At 47.9% G+C, this 20,282-nt stretch overlaps 2 protein-coding genes and 1 long non-coding RNA gene across 4 annotated transcripts; 1 reads left to right on the top strand and 2 right to left on the bottom strand.

Moving 5' to 3' along the window:
• Positions 1-374: 374 nt before the first annotated feature.
• LOC120647165 lies at positions 375-6,552 on the bottom strand. Of its 2 annotated transcripts, XM_039923832.1 has the most exons (5): positions 5,890-6,023; positions 1,301-1,737; positions 1,109-1,147; positions 752-836; positions 375-657 (listed from the first exon to the last, which is right to left on the bottom strand). In XM_039923832.1, exons 2-5 carry the CDS (start codon positions 1,646-1,648, stop codon positions 575-577), a joined length of 555 nt encoding a protein of 184 aa, XP_039779766.1. In that variant the 5' UTR covers positions 1,649-1,737; positions 5,890-6,023; the 3' UTR covers positions 375-574. The 2 variants fall into 2 exon arrangements, with proteins under 2 accessions (XP_039779766.1, XP_039779767.1); XM_039923833.1 differs by lacking the exons at positions 375-657; positions 752-836; positions 1,109-1,147; positions 1,301-1,737 and adding exons at positions 3,038-3,327; positions 6,342-6,552 and having other exon boundaries at positions 5,890-6,210.
• Positions 6,553-15,280: 8,728 nt separating this feature from the next.
• Positions 15,281-15,972, bottom strand: LOC120647164. The gene has a single exon (XM_039923831.1). The coding sequence runs from the start codon at positions 15,840-15,842 to the stop codon at positions 15,495-15,497; it is 348 nt and encodes a 115-aa protein (XP_039779765.1). The 5' UTR covers positions 15,843-15,972; the 3' UTR covers positions 15,281-15,494.
• A 2,370-nt stretch (positions 15,973-18,342) lies between these two features.
• On the top strand, positions 18,343-19,423 carry LOC120648891. Its single transcript, XR_005665111.1, has 2 exons — positions 18,343-18,665; positions 19,150-19,423. It is a non-coding gene; the product is annotated as an uncharacterized LOC120648891 (long non-coding RNA).
• Positions 19,424-20,282: the final 859 nt, after the last annotated feature.

The following is a 20,282-nucleotide window of genomic DNA, read 5'->3' as shown; positions in this document are numbered from 1 at the left end:
AACTTATAAGAGTATATAGTACCACAGAACATTTAAACTAAGCGTGCAACTTATCAATTGTTGCCTGCCAGGATCCCAACATCAAACCGAACTAAATTCATATTAGGTATAGTTTTTACTGTCTGTCATTAGTGTTTCCAGATAATTCATATGATGGTAAACTTTCCTGCAGAGTAAAAGAAAAGGTTCACATTGGTAAGTTGGTATAGTCATCTAAAGACTCACAGCCTGTACGTGTTCAAATCTTGAACAATCCAGTCAAATTACCCACTCAACCTGTTATCGGTTGGATGGATACCAAACTATGGTCTTCATCAGAGATCTGTCATTTGGGCTCTGCAGTATTTTGGGGGGTTGGGAATGGGGAGGTTTACTGAGTGTGAATGCAGACAATCATTGATTCAAAGATATCACAATTGCTGTTCTCGGATGAATCACTTGAAGCGTCAAGCTACATAGTACAAACATGATCGAACATGTTTGACAGAAAAATTAATCAAGCTTTCTCCATTTAGATTCAGGCAACTACTTCAAACTGATTAACACAACTCATCAGATATATCTACTCTGAACTTCATTGGATTTTGCAGCCCCCTGAATCTGGTCCTCGCCGGACATTTCCATAGGCAGAGAGTTCAACAAGATCCATATCGCGTCCTGGGGACATCAGAAAAGTTACTCAGTAAGCTGAGAACCTGAATAAGTAAATACTTCACTAAAACAAAGCCCATTTAAGGTAGATTTTATTTACCTGAAACCCTACAATATGCACTCTTCTGTATGAGCTCGGATTTAGATACCTCAGTCTTGTTACCTTTAGATCGATTCACTGTAGCCTGCGAGCATGAATCTCTACATCAGCCAGCAGTTGTGGGTTTGTGCCCTTCAAAAAGAAACAGGCTTGCCACACTAGTCATACTAATTGCCATACAGTTTTTTCCAACAAGATATCAACGCAGGTGAATTGTTTCGGTCACACACGATTTAGTCTGAGATTTTTGCTTGTAGGGCACTGTTTTTTTTGTGTGTGTGTGTGTGTGTGTGTATTTGTGTGTGTGTGATTTTGTCTGTTCATTCTCAATTGCGCTGCAGAATAGATATGGCTTACCTGCAAAACCTGGCAATTCTCCAATGTGCTCTTCCCGCCCTGTAAATTTTACAGGGTCAGTGATTTGCTGATACAAGGTCACCACAAAACCGCATATACGAACTAAAAGCACTAAACATATTTGAAGCTGAGCCTTATTGTTGTCCAGGAGCTGTTGGATTAGGAACTAGTTGTGCAGTTATAATCTGAGACCTTGGAGTAGGGGACGATGTGGTCGTAGTCGTGGCAGAGGCAGCCGGGGCAGCCGACGAGCTTGCGGAAGACGATGTTGCCGAGCGCGTCGCGGCGCCACCTCTCCGGGTCGCGCCCCGGCACTCGCTCCGCCTTCTCCCAGCACTGCTGCTTCACCGCGTACGGGAAGCTCCGGGGCTCCGACGCCGACGGCGGCGGCGCCGTGAGCAGCAGCTCGTCCAGGTCGGCGGCCACCGCGGCGGCGGAGGCGGACGAACGTGGGGAGGTCGGGCGAGCCGTGGCGCCGAAGGACTGCGGAGGCGGCTGCCGATCAGTTCTGCGGCGGCGCATCGGCTTTCGCCCCACCATCGCTGCCTCGTCGATGAGCCGCTGTGTGGTGCGATGCAGCCGTTCAGGGTTCTGCAGCTTGGGGATTTTTTTAGACTGCCAGATGGGCCCTGTCCGGATAAGATAGGTTTATCGTCTGAGGACGTACGTTGGAATATCGTTGATTTCAAAAGATCAGTTAGGTTTATCGTCTGAGGACGTACATTGGAATATCGTTGATTTCAAAAGATCAGTTGAATCCCCATTTAAAATTGGAAAAATTTCGTGATCCAATAGTGCACGTACTAGCTTTTAAACCATGAACTTGATCTTCGTTTCGGCAAATTTTCCCCATACATGTTCGGATATCGCTGCACCATTTGTGTATGTGAACTCAGTATTTGTTTTCTCACTATTCTTTCGTCGAATCTGCTGGAGCGTGTTAACTGGGCTTCAAATAAAAAGTAGAGGTGCAAATGAATAACTCTTAGATGCACCTCTAATCTTTTTTAATTCTATTTTAAACTAAAGAGGGTTGGAGGTGCCCTAAGGATCACCCATTGACACCTTCAGAGGCGGATCTAGCACCGGGTCAGCCGGGGCTAAAGCCCCTCCTACTCGTGCTAGATACATGAAGCCCCTCCTAAACATCTCCTATGAATTTGTAGCCATTGAAGCTTGAAAAGAATAGTTATAGGTAGAAGATGAAGTGAATAAATCCCTCTTAATAATTTTTCTAGATCCACCACTGGACACCCCTCATAAAAAGCATCAATTCTGAATATCCAACATAACCAACACAGCACATTCTTATAGAAAAAAAACGCAGCACAGCACTGAAGTAGGCTTCAAATAATGGCTCAAATAAACAGCTTCAATTCAGAATGTGCTCGTTTCAAAATAAAAATAAAAAAAATCCAGAGTGCAACATTCGCCATATCCAACATGACCCACGCAGCACAGCGCTGAAGAATGTAGAAACACAATGCAGATTCTGCATTCTTGGCCATGTTTGGCTACACATCACATCACAATTTCACAAAAAGACGAATATTCCCATGGAGTACTAAATGAAGTCTATTTGCAAAATCTTTTCAGGGATGAGTGTAACTTTTCGAGACGAATCTAATGACTCAAGTTCCGTCTTGATTAGCGACAGTGATGCTACAGTGACCGCGCTCAATTATTCACTAATCGTACGGTCAAAGACCTCATTAGTTAGAGTAGGTGCTACAGTACTATAGTTGTGGAGGTAATTTTGTAATTAGACTTTATTTAATACCCCTAATTAGTGGTCAAAGCATCATTTCTCTCTCATGAAAACATTTTCACACCTAAACCAAACATGGCCCTTAGTCTGTGCAATTCAAGTTCCTGACAGAGCAGAGAAATTGGAGTGGAAGAGTCATGGCCCTCAATCGCACAAAAAAAGATGGAGCAGATGCCAAATCCTCCCTCCAACATATTAGATTACAGGGTAACATTGCACCACATGTCACAAACAAATCAACGGCTTGTACAAGGAGACCGCTGTTTACCATTACCCCCATAAAACTGGTTTGTTCTTCATACAGATCGACAGAGTAGCCATCAGGACAAATATATTACACATTTTTGGATATTTAGCAAAACCGAGACCTAATTGTTCACACAGTGGAAGCACTTCCTCCTCTTCAAGCCTTGATACAGCACTGGAAGTAGCTCAGAAACTTCCTCCCTCCCTACGTCAACAAATTTCAGATCAGTAACCATGATGCAGATCAGTGTTATGCAGAAAAATGACTGATGCATAGTGAAGTAGAATTCAATGTGCGATTGTTTGAGGTTCAGTTAATTGCACTATTTCATATCTGATGTTTTACAGGTACATGCAATCTTGAATCTGTGTGTCGTGGTGCTGCAAACCACGGCCGGGTGGCGGAAGGCACCCGCCCTAGCCCAGAGGGTGTGTACTCGGGGGTTAGTTAGTCCCAGTTAGATCTCACTCAAGAACACGATGAACACAGCAAGATTTAGAGTGGTTCGGGCCGCCGGAGCGTAATACCCTACATCCACTGTGTGTTGTATTGCCTTTCCACGGGAGCGAGCGAGCTCACCAGGGCTGGTGTGTGTGTGGAGAGCTTGAAAAATCCTGCGTACGCAGCGAGCGCCTCCCTTTTATATCTCAAGGGAGGCGCGTACATGACTGTTGAGTCCCCGACAAGTGGGCCCAACGGTGTAGTATAAACTAACGTACTGTTCATACATCATGGCGTTGCAGGCAGCGGGGATCTCTCTTCTGCAATCCCTTGCCTGCTCCTGGTGTCCCTCGTTCATCATGTCCAGGCGCCGTCTTGTCGGGACGATGCCAGACGTAGCTAGTGGCGTCGCCTGCCACGTAGCTGAACGGCTGTGTAGGGAGCGGCGTAGGCGGTAATGATGGAAAAGTACCGTGCCGTCGTATCCATTTAATGCTGCAGACGGGCTCTGCGCGGGCGCGGCACAGGCGGCCGCACTGTGCACCTTGGTAATACGCGGTGCACAGTGAGGCCTGACAAAGGCTGTCCCGCATGCCGCGGCGACAGAGCACGCCTCAACCACCCGCATTAAATGCGGTGGGTGGGCGAGTCTCCTTGCGGAGGACTCGGGCACGAGCCCGCGCCCGTGCCACCGGGGCACGTGGCGGCTCTGGACCCCCACCGGTAAAGGGGGGGTCCGGATGGCGCAGGAGGTCCCGGACCCCTATGGGGGGTCCGAGGCCTCGGTTGCCAGCTCGGAGCTTCCCTTCCTTAGAGACACGTGGCGTCTCCGGACCCATCCCCAGGCGGGGAGCGGGTCCGGGGCCGTTGGCCTGGTGAGGAAAGAGCCTGACCGGTGGGGCCTGGCTACTCCGTCCTTACGTGTAGTTATGGATAACTACGCGGGTCCTGCCTTGCTGCGGCAAGAGTGGGTATCCCTGCTACAGGGTACCGACACTGTGGCAGCAATCGGGTCATGAGTAAAATTATGAACATATGCCAACAAACTGAGCAAATGTTCTAGTTTGTTGGCAACTAATCCTTAGTTTGGTGCTTCATTCTTCAACCATTATGCCAACCTCAACCTGAGTGTTGCTTATCCCGTCAACTGACTCAGCCCATCATTAGTTTCCCTAAGATTCCCCTATGGATAGTGACACAACTGGTACATCAGCGCAGCTTTCTAAAGGCGTGTAGATATGGAGAATATCATTAAGAAAATAGGAAGATTCGTCCTTTCCAATCAGTTATAGCAAAGAATAATTCATAAAACTGGGACACGTCCATGTACAGGCCAACAAATCTATAGTTGTCTGAACCAACTCTGATCCCAATTCGGGCAGTAGATATTATATTTCAGTACAACTCCTAATAACAGTTCATTATAACTGGGAAGAGGTTTTTGCATCTTTCATGTGTTTTATTTCTCTAAACCCTGCATTCAGAAGCTATTCACAATTTTGATGCACACCACTCTAGTGCCTAGAGGGATGCAGGCTAATGCTTAGAGGGATCAACAGGGAGCTGCTGTGAGCTCATTTGACTCCATTTGTGTTTTTATCCAGTCCTCTGAGTATTACACAAAAGGATATCCCACCATTTTAAAAGCACAAAAGCGATCATGCTTGCAGAGCATCCTATACTGAGTTGGCAGAGAAGAACATTTGTTTTTAAGACATTAACTATTACCCCAGTTCCAAGCACTACCACATGTAAATGCAAGTTGCTGTCCTAGTCCTACCCACATTCACATGCTCAGTTCCACCGTCCATGTAAAGATTTTCAATGCTTTGGAATACGAGTTTGACCGTGAAACCTCATGCGGTAGCTGGTTGCTAATGAGAAACTATTATACTGTCATTGAAAATCTGTTTCAGAAAGAGAGCAGCAGGTAAGTAAGCTTCTAATACAGACTGCAGAGGTGCTTGCTACGAAATGTTGACTGTGTCGTAATGCAGTACATTCCAAGAACTGGTTTTGCCACTTGTTAGTTTTTTTTCACTCCATTGTCTCCTTTGATAATTTGACTCGTTTATTTAAACATGCACTCTGTACTCCTGTCACATGGTAGAAAGTTAAAAAATATTTACACTAGTTATTACTCTGCGCGTCAGCTAACATCAGATGAATCGAAATGCAATTTGTTGGTTTTGCGCAAAAAAAAAACTCCTTTAATTTGGGTTGATTCTGAAACGAGACCTGGGATTTGACCGTTGTTTGGTGAGCAGAGCACGATGAGAGAAATGACGAAGTAGGGCGCGGCGCATGGAGGGAAGGGAGGTTTACCGTTGGGGAGTCGTGGAGCTGCCGGCGGTGGTCGTCGGCGGGTCGGCCGAGCTTGGGCTGTGCCTTGGCCTGCGGCTGGTTGCGCTGCTGCTGGTGGGCCTGGGAGAGGTCCTCGTCGCCGCCGAGGCTGGCGCGGGAGAGCTCCTTCTTGTTCTGCTTGCGCATCTCGCGGATCTTGGAGAAGTCCATGGAGTAGTCCGGCAGCGCGCCGTTCTTCATGTCCCAGTCCCCGAACGCCGGCACCGTCATCCAGCCGCTGCCGCCCGCCGCGTCCTGGCCCCGCTGATGCGCGCACGCACCAAACAACGCGAGCAGTGAGAACTGAGACGAACGAGTTCACGGATCACAGCAGGGAATCCGAGGGCTCATCTCCTCAGGAAGCAAGAAACGACGATTTGTTCACGGGACAGCGGATGCTGCGAATGATTCAGGGAGATGGGGATCGCTGTTACCTCTCTTGTCTTCTCCATGGATGTGGATGATCTCTCGCTTTCTCTCCCTCTGCCGTCTGGTGTGCTTGTCTAGTTGTCTTCCCTGATGAAGCTGTGGAGCGAATTCAGCGGCTCACGCAGCAACAGTGTTGGACTTGTCTTCTGCGAGAGGCACGGGCGCCGCACAGCGATTGTTTGGAGTGGGAGAGGGAGAGGGAGAGGGAGAGGGAGAGCTGGACGTTATATAGGCTGACGAGGCAAAAAGGAAATGCTAATCCAGCTGGTATCAAGCTAACAGTGGGTGCCCAGTGCAGACTTAGCGGCTAATCTTCCCGCTAACCCTGGCTCGTGGCCCGTCGATGCCGCGACCGCGACCGCGACCGCGAGAGCTCCACTGGCGTGCTCTGACTGCCCGTTGCGTTGCACACAGCACACCACGCCGTCCACGCGTCTGCGGAGGCAGGCGGGCGGCCACAGGCCACAGCTGGTGGACTCGCTGTGGTGTGCATTGATGATTGCTGTGGGTCTCCGGGCTAGCAAATACCCAGGTCCCGTTGTGCTTTACTCTCCTTATCCCATGATCGGTCTGTAAGTATGCACAACAGCACCGGTATCACAACTACACTTAAAAACTTATTAGTAACATTAAAATTTAATCAGAACATATATAATCTGCAGCAGAAACAAATAGAAATATAAAACTTCCATCTTACAATAGTGTGCCTCACCATTCCCACAGCCAACTGACTGGAAGTTAGTCCTAGAAAGAACCGTTGTCGAAAACCTGCATCCTTCGGCAAAGAACTAAACTGAGACGGCTATTCTTCGAACTCTGGATTTTAAAAATTTAGCAACAAGGGTGAGTACAATTTTGTACTCGCAAGACTTCGAGAGTATATCAAAAATCCTATAATATATGCATGGTTAATCAAGAAAGGCTGACAGGTTCACTAGCACTAGGCTGCATTTTATTTGTGTGTATCTTTATATGCATAATTTTAAAATTATTTTATTTTATATAAAATAGACTGACATCACCAATCATGACTCCCTATTTCCCATTTTGCAGTCATTTGATCCTCTTAATCGGTCCATCATCTTTTGAACCGGTGCAAGTGTTGTCAAATAATTTCCATACCAAGTTTTTCAAACCAAAACTTCTAAAACCAGCGACTAGCTCAAGCGCTCTTGACCGTGAGCACGGCTATTCGAATAGTTTTACATTCTGCAGAGGTTGTACACTTTACTCATACGACATGTTTCGCTTTGACGCCAGCGCGGGATCAGCGCGCATATACACAATTCCTTAGATGTGTCGCCAAGCTAACATGACAGAGCCGTTACATTAGCCGGACCCAAAATATGCTACACGACAGTCTGCCGGAGTATCGCAGCTCCGTACATCTGACCAGGTTAGCTACCCCGACTCCGACGAACTCCTCGAGTTCTCAGGCGGCAGCATCCTTTCGGGCCGACTGACTTAATAAGCTAATGACAGTGCCCATTTAACCGTATAGTTGCACTGTAATACTTGGCTAGAATAGTGCCAATTACCGGTCCTTAATTTGACACGGGTGATAAATCCCTAAAATGCGCCGGAAACGCATACATAACGAAGCCATATCCATCATCCATTTTACCATCCATTTTGCCAACCACATTCTTTTTCGTTATCCTCGTACCAACATAAACACTCGACCATATATTCACCCGCGTCTACCATAGAGTTTTTATCCTTTAAAAGTAACCACATAAATGTATATTTTCTTTAAAAGACACCAACCCATGTGATGCTAATTAACTACTGCGCAAAATACTAAGCCAACTAAGCATGTGACTCTGAACTACGCGAATAACCCATAGCCTTAGGGTAACAAGGTATAAAAGGAGTACAAAATAACAAGGGAGGTAAACACATTAAGGTAGGAATTGTCTACCTGACATAAAATGACATTTGGACTCATAAAATTATCATCGCATGCATATATTTGTAGGCTTAGGAATTCATATAGGAGCAAAAATGATCAAGGAGGTGCTTGCCTTGTTGCTGATCGTTCATACTCTCAAGTATTAGCTCGTCGTCTCGCTCGGCGTCTGGCGCAGTTACAAACGTCTCGTCATCTACGCGAATCGAATGAATGATAACACATGCAAAACAACCAAATAAATAGCAATGAAAAACCAAATAAATACCATGAGATGATAAGGCATGGTTTTAGAAAATTTTGGGAAAAAGACTCACTCAGTTTGGAGTTAAAATAAGGAAGATATGGCTAAAACAAGGTTCCAGGGGTTTATCTACGAGAATCTTGAAAGTTACAGGGGGCTAACAGGAGAAAACTAAGGGCTAAAACAGAAATAAACTAAAGATACAAGGGTTAGATTGGAAAATAGTGAAGGCTGGATGGCGGGGGGAATTTTATAAAAGGTCAGGGGCTAGAACATAAAGAAAAGGACCTAAAACTAATTATTTTTGAGCTGATAAGGACTGCGGGTTGATTTCAACAAAACTCGGGAGCTCTTTTGCAAAAATCTCAGGGTTGACCGGTATATTGAATTGGTTGAACGGATTTGATCCGTCAGATCTGGATCCGACGGCTCCTGCTGTTTGGGGGAAATTGGCGGCGGCGCTGGCGGGGGCTGACGGCAGAGCGCGACGGCGACCGGCGGCGAGACCGCCGGAGTTGGCCGAAACAGCGCTCCGGGGCTCCATTTGAGCTGGGCTTTGGCACGAAAGAGAGAGGAGGTGATGGCGAACTCGATGAGGGGCTCTGGACAGCGAGGTGGTGTGGCGGAGGGGGTGTTCGGCGGCGAGGGCGGATAGGGTCACCGGAGACGGCCAAATCCAGCCGACTCACGCGCAACAGGACGGGCCGCGGCTAGGGGCGGGACAGAGACCGGGTCATCCACGAGGTTGGCTGGCAAGCAAGGAACGGCCGTACAGGAGGACCATGGCGGGGCCCGGCGGCGAGCTCCGCCTTGGCTGGGAACAGAAGGGAGTAAAGGAAGAGGAAAAGAGGCGGCCATGAGCTGGTCATGGAGGAGCAGTGCGCGGGCGGCGTGCAACTGTTGGCGCTCCTTAAGTACCCATTTTATCCCTTGTTTATCCTTGATAATGGCATGAATTTAATATCAAAATCACTAACCGTCCTAACCCCGGCCTAATTATTGGTCATTTTCACATTTGTACGTATATTTTGGAGGAACTTTGTTTTTGTAGGTTTTTGGCCTATTTTGGAGCATGAAATGATGAGGCCCGTGATCGAGCGCTAACACGGAGAAAGACGAAGGCCAAATCCCAAAGGAAGGACCAAAGCCCATGTTGATTCGAAGCCCATTCATGCACATCCATCCTCCAAGAGAGCCCAAAGGACCAAGCCCACGAAGATGAGATCAAGATACTTCGGGATTAAGCAAAGCAAATGAAGATTTAAGGAAGGATTCCCTATCCTATCCTTTCCTCGAAGATATCTCCAAGATAACGGCGTCCAAAGGGGTGCAATCGTGAAGGACATAAACTCTAGAAGATGCGACGAGTCTACACGCGAAAGATGAGACCGAGGCGGGCCCGAAAGAGGGTAGGCCGGTCGGCCTAGGCCCATGAGCCAGCCGGCCTAGCCCGTTTCTTAGGCGGTTCGGCCTCCCCTTCGACCGGTGGCTTCCTCGGCTCATAAATAGCTCGCACCTTATTCAACTCGGGGCATCCATCCACCCAGAACTCGACGAAAACTTAGGGCCAAGACCGGAGGGAGACAACGGCCGTCGCAAGTCTTCGAAGTTGTCTAGGAGATGGCTTAGGCCGCCCCTAGCCGCCATGGCCTCCCTGCGTGGTTGTGCCATGGCGGAGTTCCATGAGCTAGTTGGATTCATCGATGGTGTGCACACGGCGGTGATGATCCAAACACATCTATTATGTGAGTAATGATAATCATGTCTTCCAAATCTATTAGCGATCATGTCTCTCCTTTTTGATTTCGTTCTTGCCTTGGGTGCGCTTATTCCTAGATCTATTCTCGAGATAGATTGCATGTGGTGTTCTTGTAGCTATGGTGGTGTTATCGCCATAAATTAACAGGGTTAATTTATGGGCCGAAAGCAAGATGGGCTTAAAACAGAAGAATAAGAAGACTTGTAAATCGGCTCCTGCGTGAGCATCTGGGCCACATGGGCCTTGTATCCTTAGATTTAGATTAGAGATAGAGTCCGATCGGGATAAGATTAGTTTAGATTGTTTCCCAAGTCTCCGGACTATAAATATGTACCCTATGTTATTCATGAAAAAAAGAACATCATCACGTCTCGCAAACAACAACTCTCGGCGCATCGTCATCCCTAATCCTAGGGTTTTCTCCAAGTAAGCGCCATGCTGCCCTGATTGCTTCTTGCGATCAGGGCAGCGTTGTTCTTACTTTTACCTTGGTATTACTCGTACTGAAGCGTTTTTGATGGCGAGTAGTACTAGTTATCCTGATGTTCGTAGCATGGCTTTTAGTAGATCTATCATGCTTCGTTGCTTATTGTCTACGAATATCATGTTGTCTTTACGCAATCATGTTATTATCTTATACTAGCTCTTGTTGTATAGAGTTAGCTGCGTAAAGGCAACATCCTGCTTCCTTTATGTTTAGTAGATCTGATCTGTTACGGTTTGCTCTTATGCTTAAGAGTTGGCATAATATCTGCTGGGTTAGGCCTTGCAAACGGGTTGGATGATCCGATGGCGTGTTAGATGCTTTATCTTAGTCTTAACAGGGAATTGATCCGGGAATCGGCTCTCGCTAGTTCTTAGGCCTCTGTTTTTGTTATGGTTTAGTTATCTGCTACGTTCATTAGGCCCAGTTACGTGTAGGATGTTCCGATTTAGCAGTGAAGCCCTTACCGTCATGGATTAGATCAATTAGATTTAATTGAAGCAGCTTTATAGTTATTCGCTTTAATCATCAATATCTGGATGCGACAGATCCCATCTGACACCGGGACTCGATCGGCTCTTTAAAGCCGATGCAAGAGTCGTCCCGGGGAGCCGACTACGGCTCGGACTTACGTTTCCACGTGTTTGTGTATGCAGGTCAATCATCGCAAGCACGTTCGCACCTTCCTGATCGGGTATAGGTCAGGTGGCACGCCTTGCGTCTTCACAAGCCGCGGCGCGTTGCTGGAATTGCAGGCCGTCGACGAGGGAGCAGTGCCTGCCAGCGCCCCGGCGACCTCCCGGCTCTTCGTGTTGCCTGTCGCTGCTCGCCGGTGGGTTTCGACCGACAACAGGTGGCTAGAAGTTCATACCGGATCTACCCAAGGGGGTTCGACACATCTAGCGTGCTTCGGGGTGCTTTTGTCCAAAGGGAGCGTCGTGACAGGGCGTGGCCTGAGTAGAGGGGTTCCCGAGGGGTTGGATTGGAGGTTTTGATTTAAGGATGCTATTGATTGAGATGCATGATTTATTTACTCGTTAGCTCGAACTACAACTAGATGACGATAGGCATAGTCATGTCTTTTGGTTTTGCTATGGTTACACCTATGTTCATGGACGAGATCAACCTTTACACAACACTCATATCTATTAAAGGTTTACTCTATATGTGCGATTCATGCTTCATGTTAGGGTAGATCCGTTAGATTAGATGGAAAACCTTAGGTAGTTCTTTGTCAATCCACGAATTGATAAACCTTGGGGGGAGTACTCTATGGGAAAAGCTACCACGATCCGTGCGCTTGCAGTACATAAATTGGGGCACTAAGGAGCGTCAACAGCCATAGGTGCAATGGATTTGAGAATCGTGGAGTGAGGAGGACGGATTTGGCCGACGGCCATGGCTCTGTTCGGAAGAGCTGTGCCGGTCTAGAGGAAGAAGAAAAGAGGTGGCCGGGCTCGCGAGAGGGATGAGAGATGCTGGTGGCTCAGGACAGAGACCGGGTCATCCACGAGGTTGGCTGGCAAGCAAGGAAAGGCCGGCCAGGAGGACCATGGCGGGGCCCGGCGGCGAGCTCCGCCTTGACTGGGAACAGAAGGGAGTAAAAGGGAGTAAAGGAGGAGGAAAAGAGGCGGCCATGAGCTGGTCATGGAGGAGCAGTGCGCGGGCGGCGTGCAGCGCTGGGGCGTCCCCAGGATTTGAATGCCCTCGTCCAGCTCGCGTCCTCGCACCCGGGCGGCGCGGTTGGACGGCGCGGTGCTGGCCATTTCCACTGCAGCACAAGGAATAGGAGGGACCCGAGGTGGCGGCCATAGGGCGATGGAGAAGTTGTGCTGTGCTGTGCACGGGGTGACGAGGCGTGGAGGAGCTGTGCGGCGAAGCAGCGGCGGCGCAGACGCTGCGACGCGAGGCGGAGGGAGGAAGACGATAGCTGACGGGCGGGCCCCAGGCGGCAGCGACACGGGGAGGAGTGAGGGGTGCGCGCGGGCTGGAGTGGGCCGCGCGGCCGGCGGTCGGGCCAGACGGGGAGGGAAGAAAAAGAAAGGGGGAGAGAAAGGGAGTTGGGCCGGCTGGGCTGGGTTTCGGCCCAGGCCAAGCTGTGCTCTTTGTTTGTTTTTTTCCTTTTGAAATCAAACCAAGGTTCAAATTCAAATAGAATGTATTCAAAAACATAGAGAAGCTTAACAAGATTGGTTTAGCACTTTTAGCATGGTGTTACTCATCTTCTTACTAGCATTTTTTTCACAAAAGGATTTTTATGCACAAAAACATGAGAAGAGCCAAATAAAAACCAAATCAAACATTGATTTATTTATTTGTCTTAATTTTATTTCTATTTGAAATTTGGGCTGTTACAATTGCTTCCCGGTTTGGGCCCACAAACCCGTGAGGAGGCTCACCCGGCCCACCGGCATAGGCTTTTCCTTTCTCTGGGACTGCGAGCTCCTGAAGCAGAGCTGCCTTTCCGGGAGCAGAGGATGGTGATTGGTGGCCGGCAGGGAAAATCCGCGGCGGCTCCGTGTGACCAGCTCGCCGCAGTGCCTTTTGTGACCCGAAAAGGAGAGGCAGAGTCCGGTGGATCACCCGGCCTAACGTCCTTGCTGATCGGAGGCGACAGCGAGCTGCCGAGCTCCTCCTTCCTTCGCTCGCTCGCTCCATGGCTGCAACTTGCAGGGAATCAGAGAGACGAAGCAGCGTGCGTCCTGTCCACATGGACCACATCTCCTAGGCGGTTATCTGTCTATCTAGGCCTACTTCTAGATGCAGGTTTCAGACTACTTCGGTTTCGTTCTTTCTTCTATGATGAAGTTTTTAGAGACCACAGCGAACCAGGAGGTTTCAGACAGTTGCCGAAGCTCTCGGCACCTCCAGGCTCCAGCGTGCTGGTGCCAACTGCCACTGTTCCCAACTTCCCATCATGAATTCGTTCATGATGATGATAGCGTTAGCGGCTGGACGCGTTGGCAAGGTTTCGTTCATGTTTTAATGTCCCAGATATGCATGGGCAAATATTCTGGAGAGGTCATGCAAGAGTGGTGGACACCTGTGATTGAAGTGCTTTTTCTGCAAGGATGCGTGTAGGCTTTACAGTTCAGACTTCAGAGTTTTGGTTCCAACAGCACCAGACTTTCGTACCTTTTTTCTAACTGAGGATTTTGTAGTTTTTGTTGGTTGGAACAGAAGATGTCATCCCTAGGAGAACACAATATTGCCTCCGTTTTAAAATGTAGGTCGTTTTGACTTTTCTAGATTTATATATTTTGCTATAGACCTAGACATACGTTATATCTAGGTGTATAGCAAATAATATAAATCTTAAAAAACCAAAACGACCTATATTTTGGAACGGAGGGAGTATGTTCCAAGGTGTAGAATATTCCATCTCCTTTTGCGGCTCTACCTACCTGATGCAACCATAGACAGCACCGGTACAGTTTTGGTGAGAAGTAATAATTAGCAAAAAAAAAAGAGGATTTTGAACAAGAGTCGGCAGCTGTGCAATCAACTGGTTACTGGTAGAAACAAGGGAAACTACAAACAAGATTGGCAAGTCATCCTCTGAACTAAAGCTGCGTCTCAACTCTCAACGAATTTGGTTGTTAGAGTTGGTTATTATTCCAAAGACATTCTTTTGTGCGGCAAAACTTTGGTTGGTACCACGCCAATGATAACTTCTGATTATGATGGTGCCTTCTCTTCCAAAAGCTGCAGCACTTACGAAACATTAGCCAAGCTATGTTTGGGCCTCAAGCCCTCAGGCTTCAACTAGCCCAGCAATCTGACCTGACCTGCCAAACATTATTTGGGCTGAGTCAATGGTTTGCAAGAGCTAGGTGTGAAGTGCATACGAGTAACAATGACAGGTAGGGCGGCTTTTATACTGAATAAAATACTAAATCAGGTGACGCAGTCAGTGACTAGACGAGTAGGGCGTTAATAGTAAATAACTGCAATGCAAAATTCTAGTACTGTATTGTAGTATATCATCAAGAAAAAAATGGAATACAGAATGGTGGAAATCTGAAGATTCCCAAAGAAACAAGCACTTTTATCTCTCGGTCCATCAGCAGTATCTTCTTGAATTGTTTACGACAAGATGAGGATGATTTGATGCCAATACAGAACTGGAATAGCTGGAGTCTTGTGCAAACACCAAAGGATGTGATTGCCTGGAAGGAACAATGCCCTTTGTTTTTCTCTCGTCAGTCCCACAATAATTTCGGGACGTCTCTCAATTTCTCAGTATTTTCTTTGTCAGGTAGTCGACAGTTAGATCACCAGACCGTGCGAAAGAAAAGGTCAAGACGTTTTGAGTTGGTGGACAGACGTTCAGACGATAGCTGACAGCTTGTGATCATCAGACGTCGTGTTTTTAGAAGATTGAGTGAAAATGACCGGAACGAAATTCCATCCCTTGAAGAAAACTTCCTAGATCCTAATTGTGTCGCATGTTTGACAGCGTCTGGTTGTAAATGACTAAATGGTCAAGAACTCAGGGGAAAACAGAGTTAACGAAGCTGATCAGCAACCTTCACAAGGACCAGGTACTAACCAAAGGAGTGCACGGCAGTCAGTCAGAAAATGGCTACCGGCCATGTGTTTATACTTCAGTATTTCCAACAGTATCATTTTACTAACACAAGTTCATCAATATGCACATTAATTAGCATATAAGATGAAGAAGAAAAATGAATAAAAAAAATCTGATCAAGAAGACGGGCACGGGCAGGCCGGCCGGCCGCCGGATAAGAGATGAAGAGAATCAGGCGTCCTGGGCGTAGAAGTCGATGATCTCCTTGAGATCGAGCTGGAGGATCTGCGAGACGGAGCGGCGGTCGCAGGCAAGCCAGAGGATGTGCTCGAAGAGGATGGCGTCGACGTCGACGAAGATGGCCCCGCCCCGGCGCTCCTCCTTGCGCGCGACCGTCTCTAGGAGCACCCGGAACGGGTAGGAGTCGAGCACGAGCTGGTCCACCGAGAACGCCCGCCGCTCCTTCCCGACCACGACCGTCACCGTGGCCGGCGCCGGCGCCTCGTCGTCGAGCGAGCGGTAGCCGATGCGGGACGGCGACGCCGACGGCCACCGCAGGAAGACGCAGCAGCCGGCCATGGCGACGGCAGGAAGGCCGTGCTCCTTGCGCTCTGATTCTTGGCGGCTTCTACTCGTGCTGCTCCTCGGGATGGGATGGTGGCTGCAGCTGAATCTTCCTCAGCCTCTTTTGGGGGGCGGGAGCGAGCTCATTTATATCAGACGACAAGGAGGTTGATCGAGCCGTTGGGGAGAGTTTGCACACCGGTCCCTGGTGCCTCGTCAAATCACTCGTGATCGTAAGGGCGTGCGCGTTAAAAAAACGCTACCAGATTCCATTTGTCACTAAAATATCAAGGTAATAAGAGGGGTCTAGAAGAAAAAATGTCCCTACATTGGATGCTAGCTTTGTCTCGGGATAGCCGTTGGGTTGGACCTGGTGCTCCGTCCGGGCAAGAGATCAGGGAAAGGGACAGGCGGACAGGCCGGCCGCGTATTCTTGGGCGGGACCACGTCTCCGTGTCCGCCACTCCGTTCCGTTTCGCTGTCCTCGCTCGCTGGAGGGAGCCCCGCCCCCGTCGCGTCGGACCTGGCCCCGCGCCTGGCCGCCTGTCACTTGGACGTCGTCTCCAACGCTCACCAAACCGCTAGCGCGTGCCGCTGCCGCCTCGCGGGGCGGCGGCGGCGGCGCAGAATGGCCGTGGCCGAGGACACGGCTCCACGGCGTACGCGGGCTGCGCGGAGAACACGTCCTAGTGGCCTGGGTGGGGGCGATAGGGAAACGGAACGCGCGCGCGGCGCCACTCTGGCCTGTTGGGAGAAAACAAATCCTGAGGAAACGGAACGGAATCTTGGCTTGAGGCGGGCCATGGGGCTGGCTGTACCTTGTGCGCGTACCAGGACGGCGACAACAAGACTCTTGCTTCCGGGCTTTTGCACCAGCAGCCGCCATCATCGGCAACTGACTCTGGTTGCGTGTTCCTACTCGCTCTGCGAGTGACCCTCAGGGTTTACATTTTCGTTTTTGAAAAAAATTTCGGTGGCCACCGGAAACGGTATACCGGCCGAAATTTCGCGGTTTTCCGGTGATTTCGACCGGAAAGAGTTCTCAAATTCAAAATTCCGAAATTTCGGTTTTCCGGCCGGAATTTCGTTGTATTTTACCGGTATTCCGGTGCATTTCACCGAAAAATGATGGTAATGGTTGGAAAATTATGGAAAATTATGTATTTATGAAAAAAATTGAAAATTTTAGCGGAGTTTGGCCTAATTATGTCTATATTGATAGATTATAATACACAATATATAATAAACTCCAGCACACAATGAGAAATAAAAAATGAAACACACTACAATAATGCAAAGAAGTAGTATAGTGTAAGTAAATACGCTAGACATTCACGGAAGCTTATAAACTAAAAATAGCAAGCAGCCTAGCACTCAAGCATTTATATATGATAAGGTATTTTTCGATCATGCAAATCATTACACTCAAGTATTTTTCGATCATGCAAATCATTAGGTATTTCTATATGCAATACCATAGCACTCAAAAATTTCAATCATGCAATATGCATAACCTATAGGGATTTTTCTATGAAATAAAGCCTTATGATTTCTAACGAATAATCAAAGTTCAAATCCACTAATAAATAATGAATAATCATTACAGAAAACTCACAGATCTGCGGCTGCGGAAAGCCGGCGATACCGGCCGGAATACCGGTGCCCGGTCCCGGAAAACCGGTGCCCACGCGCGGAAAACCAGCGGGTCTGTAACGGGTTCGAACCCAAATTATCAATTTTACCTACCAAATCAATTTAGATTTGAATGATTTTAAGTGCTATTAGCTAATAAAAGCCCCTAGTTTTTTATCATATTTTTTCCCAATTTTTTTGATAGTTATTTATAAATTTTTTAAAATTTTTAAAATTTAAAACGAAAAATACCGAAAAACACCGGTATACCAAAAGCCGGTGCGGACCGAAAACGAAAAAAACACCGAAATTTCGGCGGTATGCCGCCGAAATTTTAAACCCTGGTGACCCTAATCTCTGCGTTCAGATCAGTTTGGTTCCGTTGCCGAGGGAGGGGGCAAAAAAAAAACGCGGCCGGTCTTGTCGGGTGCTGTATCAGCTCAGTTGCGCGCGGTTCTCAGCCTTCACGCCGTAAATCAACGTCACAGCAAATGTCGCAGGTATGTTAGGCTAAAGATTGCTCATCTGCATACTAGGTAATTTGTAAGAGCAACTGTAAATGCTTCCTTTTTTTGCAAAGGTGGTTGGTTTTTCTTTTCGTCGTTGCAGAGGACACTGTACGGAAACTAGCTGTAGATCCAGCAGTAATCGCCGACTCGGGGGGCTGCTGGGTCCCATGGGCTGCAATCCACCGGCCGCTGCAATTAGGCCTAGTTTGGAAGCCCAAATCCCCACAGGGGATCCCCGTCGATTCCCGGGGTCGGCAGCCCACACGGAATTCTTCCACGTGAAGTCCATCATGCGCTTTTGGAAGTCTTGTGCGTGGGGTTTTTTTGGCCCGGGTAAGCCCAATTTTCCCGTGGAAGCTGGCCCGGCCTCTAGACAACGGGTGCCGCTCCCCCTCCCTCATCTCGCTCGGGAGTCAAGCGACTCCGCGAGCTCGAGAGGAGAACGCCGCCGCCGCCTGGATCTCCTCCTCCGACCTGCTTCTTCCGCCGGTGTTCCTGCAGCCAACTCCTCCTTCGTGCAGGTGATTCCCCTCTCCCCCATCCCCCTCCATCTCCTTTTCCCCATGCTAGGGTTTCTCCTCTCCTTTCCTCTCCTCTCCTCACACCTTTTCTTGCACATCCTGCAAAAAATCGCGGTCGGGGGAGCCCTACGACGACTGTGAGGGACCCGACGTCGAGCTCCGGGGCCACTTCATCGGTACGTACACACTCCTCCTCCGCATCACCCCCCGCACGCACATGCACCTGGGCGCCGTCTCGTCTTCCCATCCAGCGTCACGTTGCGCCTCCGTTCACTGGCTGCACATGGTGTAGGGTAGGAGTATGCAGCTCCAATCTTGTGTTATCATTGTGTAGGGTAGGATCAAAATATACTCCTTGCGTAACTAACTCATCGCTCATTCCCAGTAGTAACCTGAACAGGGAATATACCTTCCATCCTTCAACTCATCTAAAGCTTGCGGAATGTTAGTCAATTTGGATTCTCCAATGCTAATGTGTTGCATAATAGCACATTAGCCCATGAGAAAATTGGGAAAGGCTGATGACCGACCAATGGAAGTTCAGACTTCTCAATGGAAGATTGTTTGCCTTTTTATTATATATAGCAGTAATTATTTTCAAGTTTATGATTTTTTTTTGTTCTAGCTAAACTGAGACGTGCCAATTTGTGTTACCTGCAGAGTGCTCAGCGGATGTGTGATATAAAAACTGAAGAAAAATCTGATTAGTCTTTATTTGAATGAGCAGTGAGCAGGCATGGACTAAATGTTCTAGGAGTGATTGGCTTGTTAGTCTTTATTTTCTAGTACTAGGATGAAAAAGCATATTAGCAGGTACTGTGCATGGTACTGTGCACATCCAGTTCATAATTGTTTGCACATTAGCAGGTTGTCATCCTTGCACTGCATAATCGTAGTTGCCTTGATCTAAATTGATAAACTATTATGTCAGATATCAAGTACAATGGTTGTCCTATCATCTTGGATGTGGTTATGTGAGTCTGCAGTATCAAACATTTCATAACTAAAAATACAGTACTAACTACTGAAAACAGAGGCTGCAAGATCAGTTTTCTGGAACCTAGTTGACATTTGTTGATGCCTTTCCCTACTATAAATACCTGACCTGCGTATAATTTGATACATGCACCTATGTTACACGGATACTGGTACGGGTATCGGATACGATACGTATCAGATACGCAGATACGCACTTTCCCAAAATACACTGATACGGGGATACGGCTAGGATAATTAATAATTACACATAAATATCACATAGATATTCAGCAAGTGAGATTTTACTATTGAGTAACTTCCCCTATACTCAGATGTGCAATACTTGCATGTCCATATAACATTACCTCTATAACTAGCCTTCTCTAAAAGCACAACTAATTCCACAAGGGGTTCTTCAGTTGCTGCTCATCTAGTTCTACAGTTCTATTGCAGCAAGTTCATCATTTTGTATCATCTCTTGCTACCAAAACAGCATTTGGGTGGGCTGATTACTGCTTTGGGCCGTATCCCATCTGGCCCAAAAGTATCGGATACGCGTATCCAAGCAAATACGTATCTGTTTTTTCAGGATACGGCTAGAAACGTATCCGAGGCGTATCCGGGGCGTATTCGTATCCGATACGTATCGGATACGGATATGCTACCTCCTAGGAGTATCCGCGTAATAGAGACATGCACAATACAACATCAGTTTTCTGCTATAAGATGGCACTGACACCATCTTAGTGTTGGAGTAATGGGCTTGGCCCATTCATTCTAAAACATTAAAAGAATTTAAAGCCCACTATTAATGC

This window comes from Panicum virgatum, chromosome 9K (assembly GCF_016808335.1).
Source record: "Panicum virgatum strain AP13 chromosome 9K, P.virgatum_v5, whole genome shotgun sequence".
NCBI lineage: Eukaryota > Viridiplantae > Streptophyta > Magnoliopsida > Poales > Poaceae > Panicum > Panicum virgatum.
This window is presented reverse-complemented; position numbering and strand designations above follow the sequence as displayed.

What these genes read in the sequence shown, in the direction of transcription:
- LOC120647165 (XM_039923832.1), bottom strand. Translation starts at nt 1,648, where the DNA reads ATGGTGGGGCGAAAGCCGATGCGCCGCCGCAGAACTGATCGGCAGCCG. An exon ending in ACATCGTCCCCTACTCCAAG is followed by an intron (nt 1,148 to 1,300) that starts GTCTCAGATTAT and finishes TAAAATTTACAG; the next exon opens with GGCGGGAAGAGCACATTGGA. An exon ending in TGCATATTGTAGGGTTTCAG is followed by an intron (nt 658 to 751) that starts GTAAATAAAATC and finishes TGATGTCCCCAG; the next exon opens with GACGCGATATGGATCTTGTT.
- LOC120647164 (XM_039923831.1), bottom strand. Translation starts at nt 15,842, where the DNA reads ATGGCCGGCTGCTGCGTCTTCCTGCGGTGGCCGTCGGCGTCGCCGTCC.